The 26,837-nt window shown below is 42.9% G+C and overlaps 2 protein-coding genes and 1 pseudogene across 3 annotated transcripts; all 3 read left to right on the top strand.

The window, feature by feature from the left end:
* Positions 1-9,839: 9,839 nt before the first annotated feature.
* On the top strand, positions 9,840-11,273 carry LOC136450223 (GDSL esterase/lipase At1g28600-like). The gene is made up of 4 exons (XM_066450591.1): positions 9,840-10,089; positions 10,203-10,415; positions 10,495-10,646; positions 10,788-11,273. Exons 1-4 carry the CDS (start codon positions 9,840-9,842, stop codon positions 11,271-11,273), a joined length of 1,101 nt encoding a protein of 366 aa, XP_066306688.1.
* Positions 11,274-18,963: 7,690 nt separating this feature from the next.
* LOC136452587 (putative pentatricopeptide repeat-containing protein At5g52630) lies at positions 18,964-20,573 on the top strand (annotated as a pseudogene).
* Positions 20,574-23,760: 3,187 nt separating this feature from the next.
* Positions 23,761-26,420, top strand: LOC136452588 (phospholipase A1-II 1). 2 transcript variants are annotated; one of them, XM_066453194.1, is made up of 3 exons: positions 23,761-23,971; positions 24,083-24,395; positions 25,682-26,420. In XM_066453194.1, exons 1-3 carry the CDS (start codon positions 23,796-23,798, stop codon positions 26,261-26,263), a joined length of 1,071 nt encoding a protein of 356 aa, XP_066309291.1. In that variant the 5' UTR covers positions 23,761-23,795; the 3' UTR covers positions 26,264-26,420. The 2 variants fall into 2 exon arrangements, with proteins under 2 accessions (XP_066309291.1, XP_066309289.1); XM_066453192.1 differs by having other exon boundaries at positions 23,761-24,395.
* The last annotated feature ends 417 nt before the right edge of the window (positions 26,421-26,837 follow it).

The following is a 26,837-nucleotide window of genomic DNA, read 5'->3' as shown; positions in this document are numbered from 1 at the left end:
ATCAAAATCAGACGCAACTTTCCGATAAGTATTTGAAAGGTTTAATTGTGCTTTCCGTTCATATGCGTTCTAATGCCTGTGTTGTAATGCTTGTGTATCAATCATGCAGTGTGCCAAACAACTGGTAGGATCACGAACCTATGGCTTCTACGCCTATGAGTTCCTGAGGGTGTGCAAGCAGTACAGTAGCAGTTGGAGGGTGCTCAAGAATGGATTGAACTAGTCGAGAGACATGCAGAGCACCCAACACAGCTTCAAGCAGACAAAGGCAGACATATGTAAGTTTATCTTAGACAAATGCGTGCTTGAAGGGGGCATGTTCTTCAATGAGAACAGCCCGCTAGCGATTTTACTGGAGTACGAGAGGCTGAGGAAATGGCCCACGATGATGCGTCCGCAGGATTACACCTTAGCGCATGTATAACGACTTTAATATATAAATATAATGAATTAACGATGACAAGAACTACTAAGTGAATGTATATATATGTATATTATCTCATGTGTAATGCCTGCATACTTTTTAAGTTTAATCTGTGAAATCTGGATGTGATTTGAATTTGAATTTATATGCCTGCTGTATTTTTTTTAATTCAGGAAATAATTTACTGAGGCGGGCAAATAATAAAGCCCGCCACGGCTAATGAACATAACCGCGGTGGGCCACAAAAGGTGTCTGCCACGGTAAAATAATTTTCCATGGCGAGCGGTGTAACGTGCCCACCGTGGTAAAAGTATATTTACCGCAGTGGGCACATTACACCGCCCGCCGTGGTAAATCGGTTAACTGCGGCGGGCAAAGCTGTCCGCCGTGGTTAAGCCACGATTTACCGTGGCCTCTAGGCCGTGGCGGATGACTTTGCCCGCCGCGGGAAACCAAAAACGCCTACCTCCAGTAAAGTTTGTATAGTAGTGATCCCTTAATTATACCATTGGCGATCCTCGATCACGTACATCTTCTAGTATAAATTGCTAGTAGGAGCTCACATCTGGAACGCAGCACAAGAACCTAAACTCATCTTCTTTCGCCGTCCCCTCCTGCCTAGACTCCACGATTGTCCATACTTGTTAGTGTTAATGTGTTCATCAAGAAGATGAGATGCGGGGTGCCATCCTCCTCATTTTCGTTGTCCTCCTGCTCAACTCCCCGGTGGGTTTGTGCAGCTATTTCAAGCGCATCTTCAGCTTTGGAGGCTCCATCATTGACACAGGCAACTTCATCAGCATAGTCGCTTTGACCCCGATAAAGGAGCTCCCATATGGCATGACCTACTTCAACCGCCCCACCGGCCGTGTCATAATCGACTTCTACGGTGAGTGTAATGCATCATATCCGTATGTCCATTACGCATGAACCTACACTGTTGCATTGGCTAGCTGCATGTGCATTGTTGATCTCAATCGCTGTGTTCATTATGTACACAAATGTGCATGCATGTGTCGTCATCTCAGCGCAAGCGCTGGGTGTGCCGCTGGTCCCGTCGAGCATACCGGAGGAGCACTACACCAGATTTGCACATCACTGTCGGCATCATCACTACTGGATTTATGAGAACCGGCAGTGATGTACTTTCATTGTCGGTTATGAGCTTGAAAATAAAAAAATGATTGGGGCTAGGCTAAAATCAGCAGTGAAGGACCACATCACTGCCGGTTTGTGGCTTGAACTGACAGTGTTTTGACGGGCACTCATCACTGCTGGTTTAAGCCAAGAGCCGACAGTGATTAGGCTTCATCACTGTCGGTTCTAGCCAAGAACCGACGGTGATAAGCCTACAACACAAAAAGGCTGTAGCCATCCTCTCCTTCCTCCTCTCTTCCACCCCGAGAACAGAGGCGCGCGTTTGGACCCTTTCCTCCATTGTTGCAGCTGCTCTTCACCATGAAGCTAGTGCTTAGATTTTGAAGAATGGCTTGATCTTTTTGCTTTAAGGTTAGTAACAAACATCCACTCCTTTGATTTTGTTGCTTAATTAGCTTCGTTTTGATGGCTACATTGCTTGATTCTCATTCTAGTTCTTTCTCCATTCTAGAGAGCACTTTTTCAATTGGACATTTGTGCAAGGCTTAAATTATGGTGAATCCATCATCTAAAAGGTTGGTGTCTATGAACATATTTAAATTCCTAGCTCATTATTCTATGGTGGTCAAGATCATCATTGTTAGTATGTGATGCTATAATTAGTTCTTAAAAGTATAGTAGAATAGTTGTTCTTCAATATTGTGCAATAATTGTTTTTTTTACTATGATTTTCAATTTACAGAGTCGGGGCTACCAATTTCAATTTTCCAATAATTAGTGTAAAATAATGTTTTCCAAAAATGGTACTTTCGAGCTGCAATTGTTGTTCATGAAGCTCGATTTCTTATTAATTCTTTGTAATTACTGTCTCAATATTTTTTTTGTGCAGAGATGGATCGAGAGTGGATGCATCTGTCCCAAACGGACAAGCGGTACATGCATGGCGTCAGCTAGTTTATCACTGATGCCAAAGCCTATGCTGGGAATGGGAACCCTATGTTCTGCCCATGCAAAGATTGCAAGAATCAAAGTAACTTTCGTCAAATTGAGCCTATACGATCGCACTTGATTACCAGGGGGTTCATGCCATACTATATGATATGGACTATGCATGGCGAGGTTGGTGTGAATGTTCTACAGGAAAACGATGATGATGTGGACATGCCTGACATAGCCATCCACGATGCTGACGAGGAACCTGGTGTCAACACGGAACCTATGGCCACAGTTAATAATGTGTTTAGGAACACGCTAGCTGATGACACTGAGGATAACGACGGCATTTCTCAGCTGCTACATAATGTAGAGACCAGATGTCTTAGTGAAAGACAGCTGAGAAAGCTAGAGAAAATGAGACAAGATGGCAAAACACCATTGTATAGGAATTGTCTAATGAGCAAATTGGAAGCCGACATCATGCTGTTAGAGTTCAAATCGACAAACGGATTGAGCAATAAAGGCTTTGATCAGTTGTTAGGTATAATAAGGAAAATGCTCCCAGAAAAAAATGAGTTGCCAGAAAAGATATACTTGGCCAAGCAAATGATCTGCCCCATTGGCCTTGAGGTTGAAAAAATCCACGCATGTTCTAATGATTGCATATTATACCGTGAAGAAAAATACAAAGACTTGGACAAGTGCCCCAAGTGTGAAGCTCCACGGTACAAGGAAGAGCCGTCAGATGAGGGTACCAAGACCAGAGGAGGTCCCGTAAAGGTCATTTGGTATTTCCCTATAGCTACCCGGGTGCATAGGTTTTTTGCATGTGCAAAGTCAGCCAAGTTGTTGCGCTGGCATGGCGAAGAGCGTAAGAAAGATAGAATGATGAGGCACCCCGCCGATGAGTATAACTAGAGGACTATCAATACTATGTTCTATAAGGACATCGGTGGAGAGGTAAGGCACATTTGGTTTGCTTTGAGCACAGATGGGATGAATCCTTTCGACCAGGTTAGAAGCAATTATAGCACCTGACCAGTGATGCTCTGTATATACAACCTTCCACCTTGGGTCTGTATGAAGCGGTCGTACATCCAGATGCCACTACTGATCCAAGGGCCAAGACAACTTGGGAATGACATTGATGTGTTTCTAGAACCAGTAATCGATGAACTAGTGGAGATGAACTAGTGGAGATGTGTGCTAGATATTTGGGACGAGTACAAAAAGGAGCATGTCACGATCAAGGGAGTACTTATCGCTACAATCACCAACCTGCTAGGTCGAGGTTCGTTGTTTGGAGAGAAGACAAAAGGCTATACTAGATGTGTCGAGTGCTTGGACGACACCGATGCGGTAAATCTACCAAATAACTCAAAGATAGTTTATATGGGACACCGTAGGTTCCTACCTAAGGATCACCCTTACCGTAGGAACATAAAAGATTTCAACGATACTATTGAGAAACGCTTAGCTCCAAAATATCGAGACGGGCCTACGATACTTCAAGAACTCAACAAACTAGAGGTTGTCCTTGGTAAGGGGGACAATGTAGTAGCAGCGCCTGATGAGAGCGTTTGGAAGAAAAAATTGGTTTTCTAGAAACTACCTTACTGGCCATTTCTGAGTGTACGCCACTGTCTTGATCCCATGCACATCACTAAAAACGTGTGCGCTAACACTCTTAAGACCTTGATGGACACCAGGGGGACATTGAAGGATTCACTAGCCACATGCCTGGACATGCAACACTTAGGAATCAGGAAGGAGCTGCATCCCATGGAGCTAGAGAATGGCCAATTTGAACTTCTGGTTGCGTCATGGACATTGAAGAAGGAAGGAAAGCGTGCGCTTATTTCTTTCTTCAATGAACTCAAAGTCCCAATGGGCTACTGTGCGAACCCAAAGAGGCTAGTGAACATGAGAGAACTCAAGTTCAACTATGGCCCTATGAAAGCCCATGACTATCATGTCATTATGACTCAGCTGCTCCCTATTGCCTTGTGTGGTATCCTCCCCCCAAAGGTTCGCGCCCCAATTATAAAGCTTTGCTTGTTCTTCAACGCGATCTCAAAAAAGGTCATTGATGTGTCCACGCTAGAGCAGCTGTAGCGGGACATAGCTGAAACTCTCGTTAGGCTTGAGATGCATTTCCCACCGACTTACTTTGATATCTCATTGCATCTGCTCATTCATCTTGTTGACCAAATTAGAGCCTTTGGCCCAATGTACTTACATCAGATGTTCCCTTTCGAAAGATTGATGAAAGTTTTCAGGAGGTATGTTAGGAACAAAATTTGGCTAGAAGGGGGCATGGTTGAAGGATGGTCAACGGAGGAGGCCATTGAGTTCTGCACATATTATCTGGACATCAAAAGAGTCGGAGTTCTAGAATCTCGGCATGAGGGAAGACTACGTGGCAAAGGAACAATCGGGGAGAAATCTGTTACAGTAGATGACCCTGTTTATTTCAGACAGACATAGTTCGCTGTTCTCCAGCAAGCAGAGGGTGTGATGCCATACATTGATGAGCACAGGCAATTGCTGCAAACTCTGTATTCAAGCAGGTCACAAGCTTGGCTGGATAAAAAACATAAGGAGAAATTTGTCAGCTGGTTATGACGTCGCTTGCTTAGAATAAAGTTGGGTAATCAACTGGATGCCTTAGCCAAGGGGCCTTCAAGTACATATCTTAAGTACCAAGGGTATGAGATCAATGGATTCACATTTTACACAAAAAAGCAAGATGGAAAGAGCACATACCAAAATTATGGTGTTCGTTTTGATGCTCACGACGAAAACAACAACGTGTAGGCAACATACTATGGTTTCATAGAGGAGATATGGGAGCTAGCCTACAGTCCATTGAAGGCAGCTCTTTTTCGCTGCTAGTGGGTCTGGCTCGAGGAAATAAACATTGATAATAAAGGGTTCACTACCATTGATATCACTAAGACCGCATACAGAGACGACTCCTTCGTCCTTGCAAGAGATGTTATGCAAGTCTTCTATGCAACGGACAACAAGACAAAATGAAGGCTAAAAGTAGTCCTAGAAGGGAAAAGGAAGATTGTTGGTATCGATGGAGTCACGGACGAAGAAGACTACAGAGGCTATTAGGAAATGCATCTATTCAGGGCGAACGTACCCCTACCTATCCTTCAAGAGGGTGACGAATCTGCTTATGTACGAATTGATCACAATGAGGCCCTTATTGTTGATGCACCTAAAGATAGTTAGATTATTGTTAACTATGTAATCATTATGCAGACGTTGTATCAGTAATTCGCACTGAATATTTAATTTATATTTTGTGCGCATCCCTATAATTTAATTATTAACTATGTAATCAAATATTAAGATGATGTTCACAAACACTATTATTTGATAATTATAGACCATTAATTAATTATCATAGAATTAAATAATCAAGACACAAATTTTTGTGTTATTTTAGAATATAAACTAACTACATTATTTCTATTAATAAATAAATAAAGAAAAGCAAACTAACCGAATTCCCTATCTAGCTCAACGGTTAAGGCCGCACACTCTGTCCTCTGAGACCCGCGCTTGAATCCCAGACGGGCCAAACTTTTTTTATTTTGCATTTATTATTTAGTAGTGCATTACAATGGGATAAGAGAAAAAAAATAAAACCATTCTAACCGAACTCCCTATCCTAACTTAGCGGTTAAGACCGCGCACTCTCGACCCCGCGACCCGCGCTTGAATCTTAGGCAGGCTAAACTTTTTTATATTTTTTACTAAAAGATGGCGGTAGGGCCCTTCACTGCTAGTTTTGGTTTTAAAACCGGCAATGATAGCTTCTATCATAGTCGGTTGCTCAAACCGATACAGAAGTCACAATTCACTGTCGGTTTTTAAACTAAAACCGACAGTAATGTGTAGATGCTCCTCACATGCCAATAGTGCTCCCATGACCACTGCTCCCACCTACCCCGACAACTTTAGTTTAGAAATAAAAATGTACCACGACTGCTAGCCCCTATAAAATTGCCCTCGGCCAGGAACTAGCCTCTCCATGCATGTTGGTTTTAGCCAGGCCTTATCAGCCATGATATGATGTTTTCCTCTCACAACAAACCCGCAATGATGTCCATGTCCCCCTATATAAAACAAATTGCCGACCACATACATCTATCCCACCCACCCACGAACTCTCTCGGTCTCATTTCTCACGTTCCACTCTCACTTCTCAAGACATCCACTCTCTCTCTACGAGATTTGGTCATGGCTCCTGCATTTTTCAATGGTATTGATATGTTGTCTTCTCTAATATTCTATCTATATTCATTTGATCTATATTTATATTCATGTTTCTTTGCATTCTACATTTATATATATTCTTATTCCTTGCATTCGATCTATATTTAATTATGTAGCCACATTTTACTTAGAAGAATTTTTTATGCATATATTTTATGTTCATATTTTTTTTGCATTTTATCGATCAGGTGGTATGAACAACGGACCTCCTCCAGCACAAGAACCAGGTTTTCACCCTGGCGATGAGCCATTCGCTCCTAATGTGGCCATTCCACGGTTCTCTATTCCAGCTATTGTATGAAATATTTTCCAACATCTTTTATTTTTTATGCTAACAAATAAGTATAATTAATTTAATATTATTGTTGCATGCATATATATCATAGACTAAATCCCCAATAGATTGGCTGTGAACAGCATTTAGCTGGTTCTTTATCTCGGACATCGTTGAGAACACGACATCTAATGCAAGTGGTCGGCTATGGACGTGTGAACTCAGTTTTTCCATCCCTGTGAGGGGTTCAAATAATTGGAACCATATCCACGGGACGGGAATACAAAGCTCGGATGTGATAAGCGCCCAATTAAGTGCCGTGCGCATCTGTTTAGAGGCACTTCGACGTATTTGCTATAATGTGCCTGATTTCTCGCATTTCAAGGCACTTGCTTTGAATGCTGGTGATATCTCCGTCCCGCAAGCAAGCGGATGGTTTGCAAGCTACAACCATGCGGATGTGGTAAAATGATCACTTATACCAGAGTCGTGGTTATTTGTTGTTTATTATTGTAATAACATTCTCTAATTTTTTTTCTTTTTTCCCACATGCAGATTGCGCTCCAAGACCTTACCTATGCTGCATGTGGCTTGTGGGTCGTTCTAGACCAAGCTACGGAGCAACTCGGGTACGATTGGGACTTCTGCAATGGAAACCTCGGCCAGCTCACTATAGAAGGACGCCAATACTGCATAAGGATTACTAATAGGGGCAGTGGTCGTTCAGTAGGTTACATCTATGGCCGACCATTCTTTCGGTATTGTGAGGCATGAGGGAGTGCACTCATACGGGCATTGGACTTCATCGATACAAGCGGATACATAATCCGTGACATCAATTACCATATATGGCTACATAGGCATGTTAGTGTGCGTGGCTCGATCGATCCCGACAGAGATTCTGATAGTAATTAATATTTATTTAGCTAGGTTTTCAAGGTCATAGTTTAATTGGGTTCTAATTTTAATATGTACGGCTTTATGTGTTTAATTATTGTCATGCATGTAATTCGTGTAACATTTGTTGGGCAACTAGAAATATACATTCTGGTATCATATTGGTCTCAAAATTATTCTCAGGATTGCACATGCCACATGTGAAGGAAACACCAAGTTTGGGATTTTTCGGAGATTGATTGCTACTTTATGAGGTTTAATTGAATTTCCGCGCGACGACACCGTTTAATTATAGGTTGAACTGAGTCTACCCACGAAAAGATCCAGAGTGGTGCCAAACTTTTACACATGCTCTAATGTGCCCTAGGGATAAGAATTTTGTGGAGGTGGATGAAAAAATCTACTGGGTCCAAGATGAAATTCACCCTCGTTTGTCTCATTCGGCACAGAGAAAAATATAATAAATAAAAAAAAGATCAGAAAAACCTCAGATCCTATGTGGGGTCTTAATTTGGGTGTATATGCTTGTCAAAAAAAATTCAAGCCATTTTGACATAGGCAGAGTATACATACTTCACAGAGGTACACGTGCCCTTTCATCGAACCATGACTATACATATACGTTATCAAGGTTTCTGTGGAGAAAGTATAGACCAAGAGTGGTTATATCTTCTTGGCCTTTAAGATTCCTTTGAAATAAATAGTCAATAATTCATTATAAGGCTTAAATATTAATATCTCCTTGATATTAGTTTTGCTACCCATCCTGGATCTTTCTTCAAGCTCTACCACTAATCTTAAGCAACATAGTGCAGGTTTTGAATGATTATTTACACCATCATAACACTTAAGAATGTAGTCAATGAACTAACGTTCTTATTTTCAAAAAATAAAAAAAGTGTTAAAAAAGATACAATAAAAGCAAGAGTTTCAACTTAATTAACTTGAGCATAAAAAATTTGTAGGAATCAATAAAACTAATATTTGAAAATCAAAATTTAGATTAATGACATCAGCTACAACAAGCTAAGAGCTACCATAGTTTAAGCTAAGGTTTTAAATCATATTGAAGGTGAACTAAGGATATGAATGAAAAAGCTTATTGATCAACAATTGATATGTTTATCAACTTATAATTTAATATAAGTAATTTTTTATTAGTCGAATGTATTAAATAATGGCTAATGCTTAGGTATTCTAGCCCATGTGAGAGCAAAGGTTGATAGACTAGCGTGAAGATTAGTGTAGAAGTTCCAAAAAAAAATATCTCATTTAGTAATAGTAAGATATTGCTTGTTCCAAATCTATCCATAACATATCCCACTCCAAAAAAGGACGCCATAGCATATCTTGTTAATCTTTCCGAATATTTAAGTCCCTCTCCTTCTAGGCCAATTCAATTTCTCAGCCTGGATACCAACATCCAAATAGAACCTTACTGATTTTCTTTCTTAAACAAGGATTTACAGTCATTTAATTGTAGAGAGAGACCCACTGCGATATATACTAAATACCTACTCCCTCCATCCCAAAATAAATGCACATCTCGCTTTTCGATGAGTCAAATTTTTTTAATAAGTTTAACTATAAAATTATAGAAAATACCATCAATATTTGTATCTCTAAATAAATTTATTATCAAAAATATAATTCATGCTCAATCTAATGATACTTATCATACATCATAAATATTAGTGCATTTTTGTAGATATTAGATCAAAGTTAGAAGGTTTGACTTACTAGAAAGCGAAATGTGCATTTATTTTGGATCAAAGTTAGAAGGACAAAGTCACCGCTCAAGACTTCTATAGAAGGTCTCGCAAAAAAAAAAAAAAAGACTTCTATAGAAGGTGGTCCAACGAAGCCATCTGGAGAACCCTGCAGAACGAGCGAGAGAAGGACCAGTAGTGTTCAGAGATGATGGGTTTCAGCTGCCGACACCGTTCCGTCTCCCTGCTCATCTTCCTCATCTTCGTTGTCCTCCTGCTCAACGCTCCAGCCGGGCGTTGCGGCTGCTACAAGCGCATTTTCAGCTTCGGTGACTCCCTCATCGACACCGGCAACTTCGCGCGCAGCGGCCCGATAGTGGAGTACCCATTTGGCATGACCTACTTCCACCATCCCACCGGCCGCATCAGCGACGGCCGCGTCCTCATCGATTTCTACGGTGAGTACTGCAACGATCAGCCTGTGCATATATACATGATGAACACGTACAATGCCAATGCATGCGTGTTAACCCTCGATCACCCACTGACCTACCACCATGCATTCTTTCAGCTCAAGCGTTCCAGCTGCCACTGATACCACCAAATCTGCCGCAGAAGGACACGGGGCTGTTCCCGACTGGCGCTAACTTCGCTGTGTTTGGCTCCACGGCGATGCCCCCCGAGTACTTCCGCAGGTGGAGCCACGACGTAAGCTGGGCCTGTTGCCTGGGCGTGCAGATGGGATGGTTCAAAGAAATGCTGCAACGAATTGCTCCCTGGGATGGTAAGTATACGTTCATTAGAGAATAATTCGTTCATGTGCCCAATCGATTGGTTTTCCTTTGCACAAATCATTCCGTCAGGCGCCAAGAGGCAGATCCTGAGCGAGTCTCTCATCGTGCTGGGAGAGATCGGCGGCAACGACTACAACTTTTGGTTCGCCGCCCGCAGGCCTCGCGAGCAAGCCAACCAGTTCATCCCAGACATCGTCGCGACAATTGGCTCTGCTGCCAAGGTGTGCCCGCTGTTGCTTGGACTTCGTCTCGTCGTCGTCGTCGTCGTACAAATCTTGATCAGATCGAGTGCATGCGCATTTGTTTTTCTAGTCATTCTTAAGGGAGCTTGCATTATTGCATGCGTGCATTTTTGCATGCAGGAGCTCATCGGTATGGGCGCGAAGGCGATCGTGATCCCGAACAACTTCCCCATCGGGTGTGTACCGGCGTACCTGAGCGGGTACAAGAGCAACAACCGCGCGGACTACGACGAGCACGGGTGCCTCCGGTGGTTCAACGACTTCTCCCAGAGGCACAACCAGGCGCTGCGCGGCGAGGTCGGCCGGCTCAGGGCGCAGCACCCCGACGTGAAGCTCATCTACGCCGACTACTATGGTGCCGCCATGGAGTTCATCAGGGACCCGCACAGGTTCGGCATCGGCGACCCCCTGACGGCGTGCTGCGGTGGCGACGACCAGCCGTACCACATCAGCAGACCGTGCAACAGAATGGCCAGGCTCTGGGGCAACCCGAGCGGCTTCGCCAGCTGGGACGGCATGCACATGACGGAGAAGGCGTACGATGTCATCTCCCATGGAGTGCTCAACGGACCGTTCGCCGACCCACCATTGCTGAGGAGCTGTTAGTTTTAATTTGGTGTTAACAGTGAAATAGGATTGGTTCGTTGTCTCACATGAGAGCTTAAAGCACCTCCAAGAGTCTTTTAAAAACTTACCCTCTAAAAAACCATTATTTAGAGAGTTAAAAATCGCAAAGATAAAATTAAAAAAGCTGTTGGAGAGTATTGTTTTTTATTGAAACCTCTATTCTATCGATTAGAAAGGATAAAAAAATTCTTAGAGTTGCTCTTAGAGCATCTCCACCAGATATATCCTATATATCCAAGCTCCTATAATAGAAAAATATATTTTAGGAGATACAAATCGCATATCTCATCTTCTATGCATGTACTTCCTCCATCCCAAAAACAAGTGTGTCTCTGATATTCATGCTTGTCAAACTTTCATAAGTTTGACTAGGTTTATAAAAAATATTAGCAACATTTAAAAAAGTTTATTATGAAAATATATTCAATATGATCTATCTAATTATACTAATTATATACTATAAATATTAATATTTTCTTATATATATTTGATCAAAGTTTAAAGCGTTTCACTTCTCGGGAAGCGAGAACAACACTTATTTTGGGATGAAGGGAGTAATTTTTAAGAGATCTCGTTCCCTTTCTCCTAAATAAAGAAGACAAACCTCCTCTCCTGTATCCCTAAAGAAATATAGGAGATATGTTTTAGGTAATCTGCTAGGCTTCCTTATAGCTAAATTGCTTTTAAGTACTATCCTAAAACAATTTAAGAAGATGCAAGATATAGTAGAGATGCTCTTATTTGTCTTTAGATTTGTTAGGCATTTGACATTAAAGAAATTAAAAGTTAGTGATTTTTATTGCCAATAGTAGAGGGGGGCATTTTGCTCAGTGCAATTTCTTGGGGAAAATCATATTTACACCTTTGCTGACCCACCATTGCTGAGGTGCTGTTAGTTCGTGAAAGGGGATTGGTTCTTTGTCTCACCTGAGAGCTTAGAGCATCACCTAAGAGTTTTTTTAAACTCATTTTCTATATTATCATTCTAAAAGCCATTTTTTATATCTTTTCATCTTCCAACAGTTTTTCTATATCCTATACACACTCTAGAATCATCCCTCCTCTCTATCTTTGCCTAGCGAAATATTCAAAATAGAGAAATATCATATTTGAAGATATAATTAAAGAAGTTGTCGGAGAGTATCGTTTTCACAAAAACCTCTATTTCTATCAATTAGGAAAGGTATAAAGATATTCTTAGAGTTGCTCTTAGAGCACCCACCAAATATCTTATCCAAGTTTCTAATACTAAAAAGTAGTATTTTATCTCATATGCTATCCCTATGATTTTTAAGAAACCTCCTAAAAGAAGCATCCTTTCTCCTAAACAAAGAAGACAACCTCATCTCTCCGTCCCTAAAGAAATGTAGGAGACAAGTTTTAGGTAATCTGCTAGTGTTCTCTTATAGCTAAATTGATTTTAAGTACTATATTATCCTAAAATAATTTATAGAAGATGTAATTAAGAGATCTGGTAGAGATGCTCTTAATCATCTTTAGATTTGTTAGGCGTTTGGCATTACATAAATTAAAAATTAGTTATTTTTGTTGCAAATAGGTAGCATTTTGCTCTGTGCTTTATGGGTTATGATGGCCCCACCTCCCTGACATCATAACAAAGTGTAGCACCACATGTTGGAGCTTGGGAAGTTTGACCATAATGTGTTGTTGAGGCGTGCAACCATGTGGTCATCAACCACAACAACAAAGCTAATATCGCAGTGGAAGTGATGGAAGAGGCAGTTGGTATTTGGATGGAGGGAGCATGGGTTAAAGGAGAGGTGACGATGCAATGTGGTTTCCAAGATTTTGTTGTCTTTTATGTTTATATTATTATTTGATTAATTAGTATATGACATGATGGTTAGGCTATGCTACCGGACAGGGTGCTTAGGCTACACTATCGTCCATTGATCGCACTTAACCCGAACCCAACCCATTTGGTCATTCCAGTGTACTACTACTACCCATATAGCATGCATCTATTCAGCCTTCATCCAGGATCAGTTGCAAAAGACAAGGTGCCACATGATTCACCACAAGTTCACATCACATTAAACAAATGTACTACTTAAGTTTACAACACATTGTTCCCAAAATTAGTTCATAATAACACAACACACATCAGAGTCTAAGCGAAAGTCTTTAACATATGACAATTTTTGATACACGTCCATGGTCCATGCCACAACCATGAACCTACGCCTCAAAAGGAGGGCCTCTAATACTCCTAGTCCATGGTGGACTCAAGCACATAGAAGAACCCATAAGCGGGGGCAACCTCACCTGCAAAAACTCAACAAGTAGTATCATGAGTACACAATTATAATAGGACTTACCCATAATTAAATAAACAAGGATCATGCACTAAGCTCTAGAAAGGAAAATATTTGGTTTCACATAATGGTGTTTTGTTCATAAAGTAAAGTGGTCTACTTGACTAAGCAAGCATTGCATGGTTGATCATGTCAGAGCGATAAGCAGCATATTGGAGCTTGACCTTCCATGAGTCCTTTTGATCAACACATCTGAATCTAGAAGAGATAAACAAGGATAGGATTCAAAACTCTATTGAGGGGGTACAAGTTTACCCAACCAAAGACAACAGTTACAACCCATACGACCTGTTGGTACGTAAGGAGTAAGTTGAGCCTCAACCTTTCTCGAGCTCGGCCAAACTGCCCATGAACGGTTAGATAGTGAGATGAGGTAATAGCTCTTCTAGCTTCCCTGCGCTACACCTCACGCTGAATCCATGGGACACCCGGTTGCAACAAGGTACTAAGCCTACTATACCCATAACATTGCAAGTGGTATATAGAGTTTTATGTTCAAAACTTACTATGATGGATACATGGTCCTTAACCGCTCCAACGAGCTATGACATTCAAGATCTCCCCATCTTGCCATGACCCAACTCCTTGCCATCCTAAAGTCAAATTTTAACATACGGACAAGTTTTAGACCATTGCTCATGTTTAATGTTGATTAGTGGTTAAACATTTCCTACAACACACGAGTAATGAGAAACCCATCACCATCTCAACTTCTACAGCATCTAAGCATGCAAGCATAGAGTATGTTCTAACAAAAGCAAAACATTTATGTTACAAGGTACAATGGAGACAATACAAGGTTACAAGCTCAAATAGGTAAAGTGGGTTTCTAGTCATATGGCAACATAAATGTAACAGATAACATATTCAAGTTAATGCAATTGTAAATAGTAGAAGAATGCTTAGATGTGTGCCTTCGTACTTAGCGGGTGGAACAACGACTTTGAGTTCAGGCTCAACATTGTTCTCATGGTTCGCCTCCTTGTGTACTTCCTCCCCCATACGATGCATGACATGAATGAGTGAATGCAATGCTTATATTGATATGAAATGCTTGAATAGATACATGATCATGTATAAAAACACATGGTAACCAACTAGGCTGATAGTGTACAAGTACTTAAACTTGTGAAGGATAGGTGTTGTTAGCCCACTGATAGACTATCCGTTAACACGTGACAGACTATTTATCGAAGTTCCACGGACTGTTGAATAGGTGATAGTAGATCATCCATGGGACTCAAAACAAAATGTGCTAAGTGTAAGGATTGATGGACTACTCGACAATGATGGACAAACTGTTTGTCTAGTCATGCACCAAAATGATCTCTTTGGACTGGAGAGGGAAAATTCAACGGACCGTCTATCATAGAAGGATGGACTATCCGTCCAACCTTGTGTTCTATGAGTGAAAATGACTAAGTGTGGGTTTTGACAGACCGTCCAACATTGATTGATGGATTGTTCATGGGATTGGCACTTCTAGCGAGGGTGCTCTAGAACCTCTCGATGAACCATCCGTGAATGCACGATGGATTGTCCGTCAGTGCATAGTTCTTGTGCACTAAGTGATCTTGTGGATGCTAAGTGTGGGAGTGGTATGTGCATGTGCAAGGGGTCTTACAGGTGTGTTTATAAGGTCTCAAAGAACACATCTACCAAAGTACATTGGTCATAACAAGCCTAGGTTAAGATTAAGCTATTCGAAAGAGTTATGTGTCAATAACTAGCTAAACCTTGGTCTCTATGATTCAAAAGAAGGCTTTGTTCTAGATTCAACCTACCAAGGTATGGAGAAGAGGTAAAGATGGATCTTGAGGACTTGGATTCACCACTTCGACCTCGTACTCAGCCTCCTCCTTGTTCCTCCTCCTTGAAGCCTCCTCTTGCAAGGGGGGAATGAACCTCTCCTTGCTCAACTCCTAGCAAGGGCTGGTTGGGGATGATCTTGATGATCTCCTTGGCCTTCCTTGATGCTTCTCTTGCTTGTTGCCCACTCTTTCTTCCTTCTCCTTGCTTGAGAGATGACCAAAGGGGTGGTTGAAGCAAGAACTAGAGAGAGTGGAAAAGAGAGAAGGAGAGTGAGATAGGGGAAATAGAGATAGCTCCTGGTGGTCATTGGGTCATGGAGAGCTGCCAGGTATGACTTACAAGTGGGTCCAAGGGTGAATAGAGCTTGGTAGTTCAAAATTCATGCATGGTTGTGTACTGACGAATTGTTCATCGGTGCTCCATGGCTGTTGACTAACAACAGAGCCTAGAACATATAATTTTTTCTATACAAGTTTCAAAATATGAACTTTAGTGCAATGCTAATGCTCTATCATGGGTGTCTATTCTGCGTCAGTCAGTCCGGACGTGGCTAGCTGGGCGGACCGGTCCATAGGCTTGCTCCCCTCATCGGCATACACGATTTCTCCAAAAAATAAAAAAAATAAAAGAGAGCGACATCTTTCTTATCTTCTCCATTCGCATCGGTTCCACCGCACCGCCCGCCCTTCAGTCATGTTTGCACGAGCTTTGCTAGCGCCCACGTCCACACGAGTGCCACCACCGTCTGCATATGCATGAGCATTGAGCGCCGCCGCTAGCCGCGTATGCATGAGCTCCACTAGCCGTGCTGCGCTGCCCGCTCGTGGTAAGGGAGACCACTTGTAGGATCACTAGTACGCCTAGAGGAGGAGTGAATAGGCCTGCAAAAATTCAACTCGAACAAACGTCAAATGCAGGCGTGGTAGTGCTACTCTGGGAGCTGCTCTAACTAACAACCGAGACTATAAATCCAAATGTAAGCAATGGAAATTAGATCGAGTAATTTACTAAGGTTCCTAGGGTAGGGTAGAGCCTATTTCACCACGTGAATGTTGATGGAAGTGCATAAACAAGTAGATCGGGACCAAACAAGCAGATCGGGACCAAACCTTAGAATCACCGCAAACACAAATATAACAAAGCAAATAACAAGAACACAGGTGAGACACCGATTTATCCCATGGTTTAGCTCACCACTAAGGCTTGCCTAAGTTCAGGTTATCGAGGAAGCCACAAAGGCTTGGGTTTCACAGAATCCTGTCCTCGTTCTCAAGTCAAGAGAGTGAACTTTTGAGATGAGGGTGTTTCCACTAGATGAATGGGGTGATTACAAACCTCCCGGGACTACCACACAAGTTGGCAAGCTCCACGGGTGATGCTCTAGCCAGCCAAGATCAAGCTCCAAGAGTAACGAACACAATCCACCGGCTTGAATGCGAACCAAGTGCTTTAGGCGATGAAGAACAAGTTGGAGAGCTTTCTTTCTCAGTTTAGAGACTCAATCTCTCAAGGAATCAGAAGGGAATCGATGAGAGAAGCTTGAGGAGCTCTAATGGAGTGAGAGAGAGGAAGAGAGTTGCTCTAGTTGAGTTTGGAAGCAAATGGACGAATGTGACCGTTGGGAGAGAAGGGAAGTAAAGGAACTACTCCCTTCTCCAACGGTCATAAAGCAAGTCACGGCGCGGCACTGCCGCTCTACCCTGATAGCCAAAGAATGAAGAGTGAAAATGTGTTGTCATGGCTATGTGTGTGTGGACATTTTGGTGGGTAATTTTAGCACTAAGTTGCACGTTGAAGCTTGTGCATTGTATCCCCCTTTGTAGTACGGCTTTTTTCTAAACTCAATTTTAAAATATAAATGAATTATAAACGCCTTTTGAGTTGGATGCCATGTCCTTTTGTAATTCAGGACTCCACCATCATGTGTTTAATCCTTCTTCTCATTTTATCTGCTTGTCATCTCTATAAATCTCATTAGTACCCTAATTGTGTGGTCATTATCACTAAAACCCACATTAGGGCTTTATTGCACTTACACCGCTGCCGCCTCCACCATAGGGGCCGAACGCCTAGTCAGAGACCAGGAAGACCTTTGCCTCCACCTATCCAGCTCGCTATGGTCGGTTGTGGAGCTCGCCCGCGTGAAACTCACAGCAGCCTGGACGGAGCCCGCCCATGCACATCTCGCACCCGCCTACCTAGTTCGCTGTGGCTAGGGTGGAACTCGCCCGCGTGTAGCCCACGACGGCCAAGATAGAACTCCACACGCCGAGACGAGGATCCATTCTCCCAAACAACAAGGAGATGTTGCGTTGGAACTGCATATTGCAATCGTCTATTTCAAGTGTTTCAAATATTTTAGATGTATGTTGCAAGTGTTTATATCGATGTTGCAAAAGTAGATCAGGATGTTGCACATGTTGCAATGGTGTTTTCAAGTGTATGTCCCAAATGTTTCATCTGTTTCAGACGTATGCTGCAAGTGTTTCATCTAGATATTCCAAAAGTAGATCTAAAAGTTGCATATACATGCATGTTGCAAGCATATATTTTAAATATTTCAGGTGTTTTAAACACATGTTGCAAGTGTTTTATCTGCATATTGCATATGTTTTGCAATGGCTACAAACACGTTTTTCTAGTGTTTTCAGACGTATGTTGTAAGTGTTCAAATTGTTTCAGACGTATGCTGCGAGTGTTTCATATAGATGTTGCAAAAATAGATCTTGGTGTTGCATATGTTGCAGTGGGCCCCATCTGCAGTAGCCATCTGTCGTAGCTGCTGGGCCCGCCTACATGTGCGTGGGTGTGCATGGGACGCCACGGTGCGGGCGCGGGACACAAAGCGTGCGCAAGCCACGGTGCGGGCACGGGACATGAAATGGCGCGGGCCAGCCACTGTGCGGGAGCGGGACACGAAACGGCGTGGGCCATGGTGCAAGCACGGGACATGGTGCGGTGTGGGTGCGGGACATAGAGCGGCATGAGCCCCCACATGAAGCCGGCAGCAGTAGGTGCGGGGTGTTTGGACGCTAGCCACGTCCGAACGTCCGGGCGCTAGACGTTCCGCCAGTGCAAACTATGATCGTGATGTGCATGCTAAACTTAAATGCAGCACTGGATCATCACGGTATAGTTGCCAAGTCATATGTCTACTCAATAAAACCACTCACACGTTAACGCCACGTCAGTGCAAAGTCACCATCCGATATGGCAGCTGGGCAGGGGTGTTACTTTTTTTTAAAAAACTAGGGCAGGGATGTTACTTTGCATTGCTTTACATTGCAAATTGCAATGACTTTTCCTTTCTTCTTTTTCTTTGTCGATGAGAACAAATAAAGGCTTTGTTGGGCTGAGTTCTAGGTCGGCTTGTGAAGCAACGGCCGAAATATGCCGGGCCAGGCTCCCTGCCATTGAAATTACACCATTTACATTAGCCCAGGCCCAGTTCAAGGGCGAAAATATTTCAACCCGCGCGACTCGTGCCCTTCCACTGGCCACTGCACAGGCTGTCACCAGCAATGCCCGCGCCGCTGCCGCTGCCTGCCGTCGCGCGCGAGCTGTCAGAGCTCCTCGTCGCCCTCTCCGCCGCCCGCGCGCTCCCCAAAGGACAGCAGCTCCACGGCCACCTCCTCAAGGCTGGACACGTCCCCGCCACCGCCTCCTCCCACACGCTGCTCGGGCATCACCTCCTTACCTTCTACGCGCGCTGCGCGCTCCCGGACCTCTCCCTCCGCGCCTTCCTCGACCTCCCCGCGCCGCCCTCTCCCGCGGCATGGTCCTCCCTCATCTCCTCCTTCGCTTAGAACGGCCTCGCCGCCGCCGCCTTCGACACGTTCCGCCGCATGCTCACGGCGGGCGTCCCCGCCACCGACCGCAACATCCCTTCGGCTGCGAAGGCCGTCGCCGCTGCCGAGACCTTGTCGCGCCCTCCGTTCGCCCCTCACGCGCTCCACGGCCTCGCCGCCAGGACTCCGTTCGCAGGCGACGTGTTTGTTGGGTCGGCGATTCTCGACATGGACGGTTATTCGATGAAATGCCGGAACGGAATGTTGTCTCCTGGTCCGCACTCATCTGTGGGTAAGCTGACGCGGGGATGCATCCTGCAGCGATGGGAATCTTCCGCTTGGCACTTGAGGAGGCCGTGCCGGTGAATGACTACACAGTTTCTTGCATCATCCGAGTATGTGCTGCAGTGACACTCTTTGAGCTTGGAGCCCAGGTGCATGCCAGGGCAACAAAGACAGCGCTTCATACATCACCTTTTGTGGGTAGCTCACTTGTTTCGGTTTACTCAAAGTGTGGGCTTGTAGAGTGTGCTTACCGGGTGTTCAATGAAGCACCTGAGAAGAACCTTGGCATTTGGAATGCAGTGCTCATTGCATCTGCTCAGCATGGACATACTGCTGGAGCATTTGAGCGATTTATAGAGATGCAGAACGCTGGATTCCAGACCAATCACATAACCTTCCTGTGCTTGCTCACTGCTTGTAGCCATGCTGGCCTTGTTGATGAGGGGAAGCGATATTTTTCTCTCATGAAAGATTATGGCATTGAACGACAGGCTGAACATTATGCTTCAATGGTTGACCTACTTGGTCGTGTAGGGTCTCGTAGCTCTGGGGCACATATGCTTTTGTCAAGCACATATGCAGCTGCAGGAAGGCATATTGATGCAGCTCTTGCTAGGAAAGCAATGCGCGATGCAGGTGTACGGAAAGAAACAGGACTTAGCTGGTTGGAAGCTGCAGGGGAGGTGCATACCTTTGTATCGAACTGCAGGAGACACCAACAAAGTGAGGAAATTTACAAGGTGCTAGAGAAAGTTGGTGAGAAGATGGAGGCAGCTGGTTATGTGGCAGACACTAGTGCAGTGGTTAAGGATGTGGATGGGGATGAGAAGCGAGCAACAGTGAGGTATCACAGTGAAAGGCTAGCAATAGGGTTAGGTCTTTTGATTGTTCCACAAGGTGTGCCAATCTGAGTTATGAAGAATTTGCGTGTGTGTGATGATTGCCACAATGCAATTAAGTATCTAACTAAGTGCACTGGTAGAGTTGTGGTTCTTAGGGATAATCATCAGTTCCACTGATTTGAAGATGGGGTGTGCTCTTGTGGGGATTTCTGGTAAGGGACCAATATATTCTCTCTGATGTGTTCTTGATTTTTTTTCTCTATATGGATTCATCTAGAAGGGAAACTTATGTTTCCTCAGTAAATAAACCTATTTCAGTTTAGTGGTGATATGATAATAAAGGAGTACTGATATATGAGTTTCACATAATTGAAAAAGACCAAATTTTTTATTTCTTTGGAAACTGCAACAGTTCAGAGTATTTTGGAAAAGTATTATCCTTGCACATAGGATGCAATCTTGTACCTGAGGGTCCACAGGGCATTGAGACTTCTGCTCAATGTCCTAGAACATGCATTTGGACAGTAACAGGTGCAGTATCGTCAAACAAGATTTCGAGTGTAGCTGCCTGAAAATCTGTAACTTATGGTATTATCTTATGGCTCCAATTAATGGTGCATGTTTTACAATCATGCACTCATCGCATTACATCTCTCTCAGTTCACTTGTTAGTGTGTCATGATGAGCCCATTCTGTTTAGCGACAAGGTTAAAGCAGGTTAAAAAAAAAGCACTAAACTGAACCGAGAATAGAACTACCTGCTTACAGTTTAGGTAAAACTACAAAAATATTGTTTCCTTTGGATTGAAGGTCCTCACCTTTAATGCAGAATTGCAGGGATCATATGGTCATGTAATACTAGTGCCCAGGCAGGATATTATATGTTTATTATCAAGCTCAGTCTAATGAGCAAAGCATCGTGTAATACTTGAGACTGTTCTGTTACTTTCTTCAAATGTTTGATGTCTCAGGGAAGTACTTGCAAGTTTCTCTGCACAGATTTGAGAAGCACTGATGAAGTGACCTTTCAATTTGTTTGTGTTGTTATCCTTAATTTATATTGCAATAGTTGGGACTCACATAAAAATTTAAAAAGGAAAAACAGAGTTGTTACTTTGAATGCATGATGGTTCCTTTAGTTCTTAGGTGTATTGAATTGAATTAATTGATTTTGAGGTACTAAATTGTGTGCGTTTGATCAAGGCTTGATATTTGATGCTGATATACCAACAAAACATACTCCCTCTGCCCCAAAAAACTTAATGTTCTAGGATTGTCCTAAGTCTAATATCCAAAGTTTGACTAAATTTATACATAAAAGTATCAACACTTATGACACCAATTGGTAATGGTATTGCTACTTACTTCCTCCATTCCAAATTATAAGTCGCTTTGACTTTTTTAGTTCATCCATTTTGCTATGTATCTAGACATTATGTTTAGATGCATAGCAAGATTGATGTATCAAAAAAAGTCAAAGAGATTTATAATTTGGAACGGAGGGAGTATTAATATCAATTGGTCAAACTTACAATGGTTTGACTTAGGACAATCCTAGAACATCAAGTTTGATGGAGGGAGTACTTTGAAAGTGACAGGTAGGTTAATGAGGTGTATCTATGTTATTATCAACCCCTGTTACCAAATACTTGACACTTTTCACCACTTTATTTGCTTCCGAATACTTGGCACTTGCTCCTATAAAAGTACTATGTAAGTATTCAAGATAACTTTACGAGGGCATTTTGGTCATTGGTCAAAGTATCCAAGTATTTGGAAACTGAGGTTGGTAAATATTTTTACATTTGTACAGTAAGGCTCTCTAGAAAGGAAACTGCTGAAACCAAAAACAACCAACTAGATCTGTCTTAACCTGAAAAAGGACAAAATCTTTGTTGGGATGGAGTGAAACCTAAGCTAATCATGCTACTCCTTACCAAGTTATCGTGATTAGTGCTTTAGGGCAACTTTCCTGTGCGTAGTATGTACTCTATGTATGTTGTTTATAGAAGAGACTCCTGCGTTGGTTGCATCCATCCTTTGCATACAGAATTGCTAATTTTTTATATGTTCGTTGTTTGCAATTTTCTTTTGGTGATGACAAACATATACAACAACAACAAAGCCTTGATGACAAACATATCATTGTACATATATACTTAAAAAAGCATGATTAGTAAAGATTTTCACTGTCAAATGCTTTAGCTTCCTGCATGATTTGATTGATGCATCTAGTTTGGATGATGGTCCGGAGGCTGCAAACTGTATTTTACCTTTACACTAGGCCTGTTGGCTGGAGAGCAGCAGAAGGTTCAAGTTGGTCCACTGCTGCCTACTGGTCATAGAAGGTAGTTCTCTATCTCTACAACCTAAACATTCATAACTATTCCGTCTACAGGTGCGACACCAAAAAGCTCCATGCGATCAGATCAGAAAGGCAACGCGCACTCGCTCCATGCGATCAGCTCAATCCTCGTAACCGCCGCAGCAAATCAGGAAGACAAAAAAAGGAAAGAAAATCAAACGTTGCTAGCAAACAAAAGAATAATAAAAAGGAAAGAAAATCAAGCATGAATTGCATCAACGATTTCCACAAGAGATTACGGAAACGAAATCAACTCCGAGTCTAAACGTCTGACGCGGACGGACGTGCGGGCGTGGAGGCCGTAGACTGCTGAGGCCAGGGGGTGCCGTTGCCGCTGGAACAAATGACGCAGGACGAGGAGGCCAGCGAGGGCAGGGGCACGAGGCCAGCGCGGGGATGGAGTGGTGTCTGTTGCGGTACGCGGAGGAGTATCCCATGCTCGAGATGGCGTCCCGGTCCCGTGTGGTTAGGAGATGCCAGAGAAGCGTCCCACGACAGCCGATGTGGATATAGGATACAGGAGAGAGAGAATAAGAAAAAAAAAAGGAATAAAAAATAAAACAGAAAAAGGCGTTATAGACATTTCATATGAAATCTAGAAACTTAACAAGCCGGATCTACGGAGGTAAATAACAATGATCACAGAGGTCACTCGTCCGTGTGAGGTTTAGTCAAAAAAATTATGGCTCCGGTGCAACGCACGGGCATGTATCTAGTGCTTATCTTGAGAGGGATGCAAAGATACGGAAGGCTGCACATTATTTGCCTTCCTACTTTGTCTGGTTAGTACAGCTGGCATACAGATAAATGGTCCATTTCTCTTTAGGTCCTTATTTGATCCGTGCAAGCTTCTTTATGCTTTGAAATCCAGGATGCATGCCCAAGTTGGCCGGCAGATTGATAAGCTGAAAGAATGACAGGGGAGCTTCTATTCTTCATGCATACTGAACTGAAAATTTGATGGACAAGCTACCACCTATCATACCTATATATGTGCAGGTGGAACATGAAGTTCTGGTTTCTTGTAGCATGTAGAAAACCAAGCAAGAGAAAGAGAGGCACACACTGCAAAGATGAGTCTTATAAGAGGGATGGGGAACGTTGCCAAAAGATGGAAGGAACTCAATGGCTTGAATCATTGGAAAGGCCTAATTGATCCTCTCGACCTCGACTTTCGTAGGCATATCATCAACTATGGTGAGCTCTCCCAGGCAGCCTATACCGGGCTAAACAGAGAGAGAAGATCAAGGTATGCTGGGTCTTGCCTCTTCAACCGCAGAGACTTCCTCAGTAGGGTGGATGTATCAAACCCAAATTTGTATGAGATTACAAAGTTCATATATGCAATGTGTACTGTCAGCTTACCTGATGGATTCATGGTTAAGTCTCTTTCAAAGGCTGCATGGAGCAGGCAGTCAAATTGGATGGGATTTGTTGCAGTAGCTACAGATGAGGGTAAGGAAGTGCTTGGGAGGCGGGATGTGGTGGTGGCATGGCGTGGCACAATACGGATGGTAGAGTGGATGGATGATCTTGATATTTCCTTGGTGCCTGCTTCAGACATAGTTCTTCCAGGCAGCGCAACTAACCCCTGTGTGCATGGAGGGTGGCTTTCAGTCTACACAAGTGCTGATCCAGGCTCACAATACAACAAAGAGAGTGCAAGAAATCAGGTAACTCATTCAAATTCTAGAATATTCATTAAACAATACAAAATTTTCCGATCTGAAGAAAATAATACCAATCTGTGAACAAGTTAAACAGCAAGGTCTAGACTCTAGAGTGTATTGTATGCTTTCTAATCATGTATATGCTTGAAGTGAAAGTGTTCCTTCATTAGAGTTCAAGCAAAGGAAAGAACAACATGGTATCTGTAAAGAGCATTACCTAATTAAAACAGCATGATTTGTGGGCACTATATCTAAGTGTCAAGCACTGCTTTGCCTTTTGAACTAGGCAGGTGTTCTCTAGTTGAGTAGTAGTGCTTGAGAAGTGCCGTTCAGGTCACTCAGAAATGAGCACAAGACTATTTTACTTTTTGAAATGGATGACCCACCCAGGCTGCACCTTTGGGATTGGACCAGGGTGGTGTAGAGCTCTTCACCATTGGGAACTCATCAAGGTGTCAATGAATAAATCCCCTGCAACAATGCACAGTTTTTAGGTGGTTTGACAGGTAATGTTCAAGGTTAGTCTGCCATCTTAGAAAAACAAATTTCTGATTCCCACCAGTGGGAACATTGGCCAGGTCGTGGGGAGGCTATTTAACCTCCCACCAGCCTAGGTCGAGAACCTGAGGCCAATTTAGGTGCCTTTCCCTTTAGGGCTCGTTCGGTTACTCCGGAATCAGCCTCTGGAACGATTCCCGGCTGGAATGGTTCACAAATTTGTATAAAGTTGATGAACAGGAATAGTTCCGGGCTCCATTCCTGACTAACCGAAGGGGCCCTTAGTGAATACCAGAACTCGTAGCTAGTTTCAAAAAAGGAATGAAGAAAAGATTCTACCCTTGGGTATTTTTCTTTTGATCCATCTCAGCACTAGGGAAACATCATGATGATTTCAGGTGGCCAACCGAAGCTTACTCTGCAAAAACACAAATATGGTACAAGCCACACAACTAGTGTACTGTATGTCTGTATTCTAAGATAAAGAGTTTTTTTTTTGAGAAGTCAAGAGGGGTCCCCCCAGACTAATTTTTCATTCATACCGGCGAGGCCGGGAATGGAGGGCGCTAGGTGCGAGCAAGAAAAGAACATGAACACGAACAACATACAAAAAAAATTGTGGTTGTGTCTTCAAAAAGTTTGAATTCATTTTTACAAACAGGACCTTGAATAATGCTATCCCAAGTCCCAACATGCATCATTGTCTCCTTGATTGTGCATATTTGATGTAGCTCCTTCATTTGTTAAAAATATAATAAACATGTGTTAATCAAACTATCAAAAATTAGCAGGTGTTAAACGAGGTCAAAAGGATACAGGATTTGTACAAGACAGAGGAGACGAGCATCTCCATAACAGGTCACAGCCTAGGAGCAGCACTTGCCACCATCAACGCAATTGACATTGTCTCCAATTGCTACAACAGGAGCTGCCCTGTGTCCGCGTTTGTATTTGGAAGCCCGAGAGTCGGTAACCCTGATTTTCAGAAAGCATTTGACAGTGCAGCAGATCTGAGATTGCTCCGAGTCCGGAACTCTCCTGATGTGGTCCCAAAATGGCCAAAGCTCGGATACAGTGATGTCGGTACAGAGCTAATGATCGACACAGGGGAATCACCCTACCTGAAGGCCCCTGGAAACCCCTTAACATGGCATGACATGGAGTGCTACATGCACGGGGTTGCAGGGGCTCAGGGGAGCAGTGGAGGGTTCGAGTTGTTGGTTGATCGAGACATTGCTTTGGTGAACAAACATGAAGATGCACTGAAAGATGAGTTTTCTATCCCATCATCATGGTGGGTGGTACAGAACAAAGGTATGGTGAAAGGCAAGGATGGCCGGTGGCATCTGGCCGACCATGAGGATGATGACTGATGTAGCCTGGCAACTCATCTTTTACAAGTTTGTTACCAGAACACATGTGTCGCTGTGTTTAAAATTGTACTTGGCTAATTTTCTGTATTCAAATAATGAGTTTCATTGACTTTTATCGATTGTAATAAAGTCTAAATTTGTTCAGCAGTGGATCTTTGAGGGGAAAAAAATACAGTTTGGATGTTTTTCACCATCTTTGTTATTCCCTTTTATTTTTGATTGAAAGTACACATGCTTGGATAGTTGGATTACTTATTACGAAACAGCTTTTCCATTTATATAGTGCGGCAAAAGTATGACTTACTAAATTTTGATGAAGACAACTCATTATGTCTTTAACGATACAGTTATGGTTATGTATTTCTATATCGATTTTAAGATACTGAATTTGTGGAAAACATAAAAACTCCATAAGAGGAAAACTTGACTACATACAGATGGACCACGGGCGACAACACCTTCCCTTGTCAAGATGCTCGATCAGGAGAGGTGGTTTTGACATGCCGCCCGCCATTTCTCACCCCCACCAAATTGCTCAGTTTCTTCCAAAGCAGAGGTGTCACCTCTGAGGTGA

Source organism: Miscanthus floridulus, chromosome 5 (assembly GCF_019320115.1).
Source record: "Miscanthus floridulus cultivar M001 chromosome 5, ASM1932011v1, whole genome shotgun sequence".
Lineage (NCBI taxonomy): Eukaryota > Viridiplantae > Streptophyta > Magnoliopsida > Poales > Poaceae > Miscanthus > Miscanthus floridulus.
This window is presented reverse-complemented; position numbering and strand designations above follow the sequence as displayed.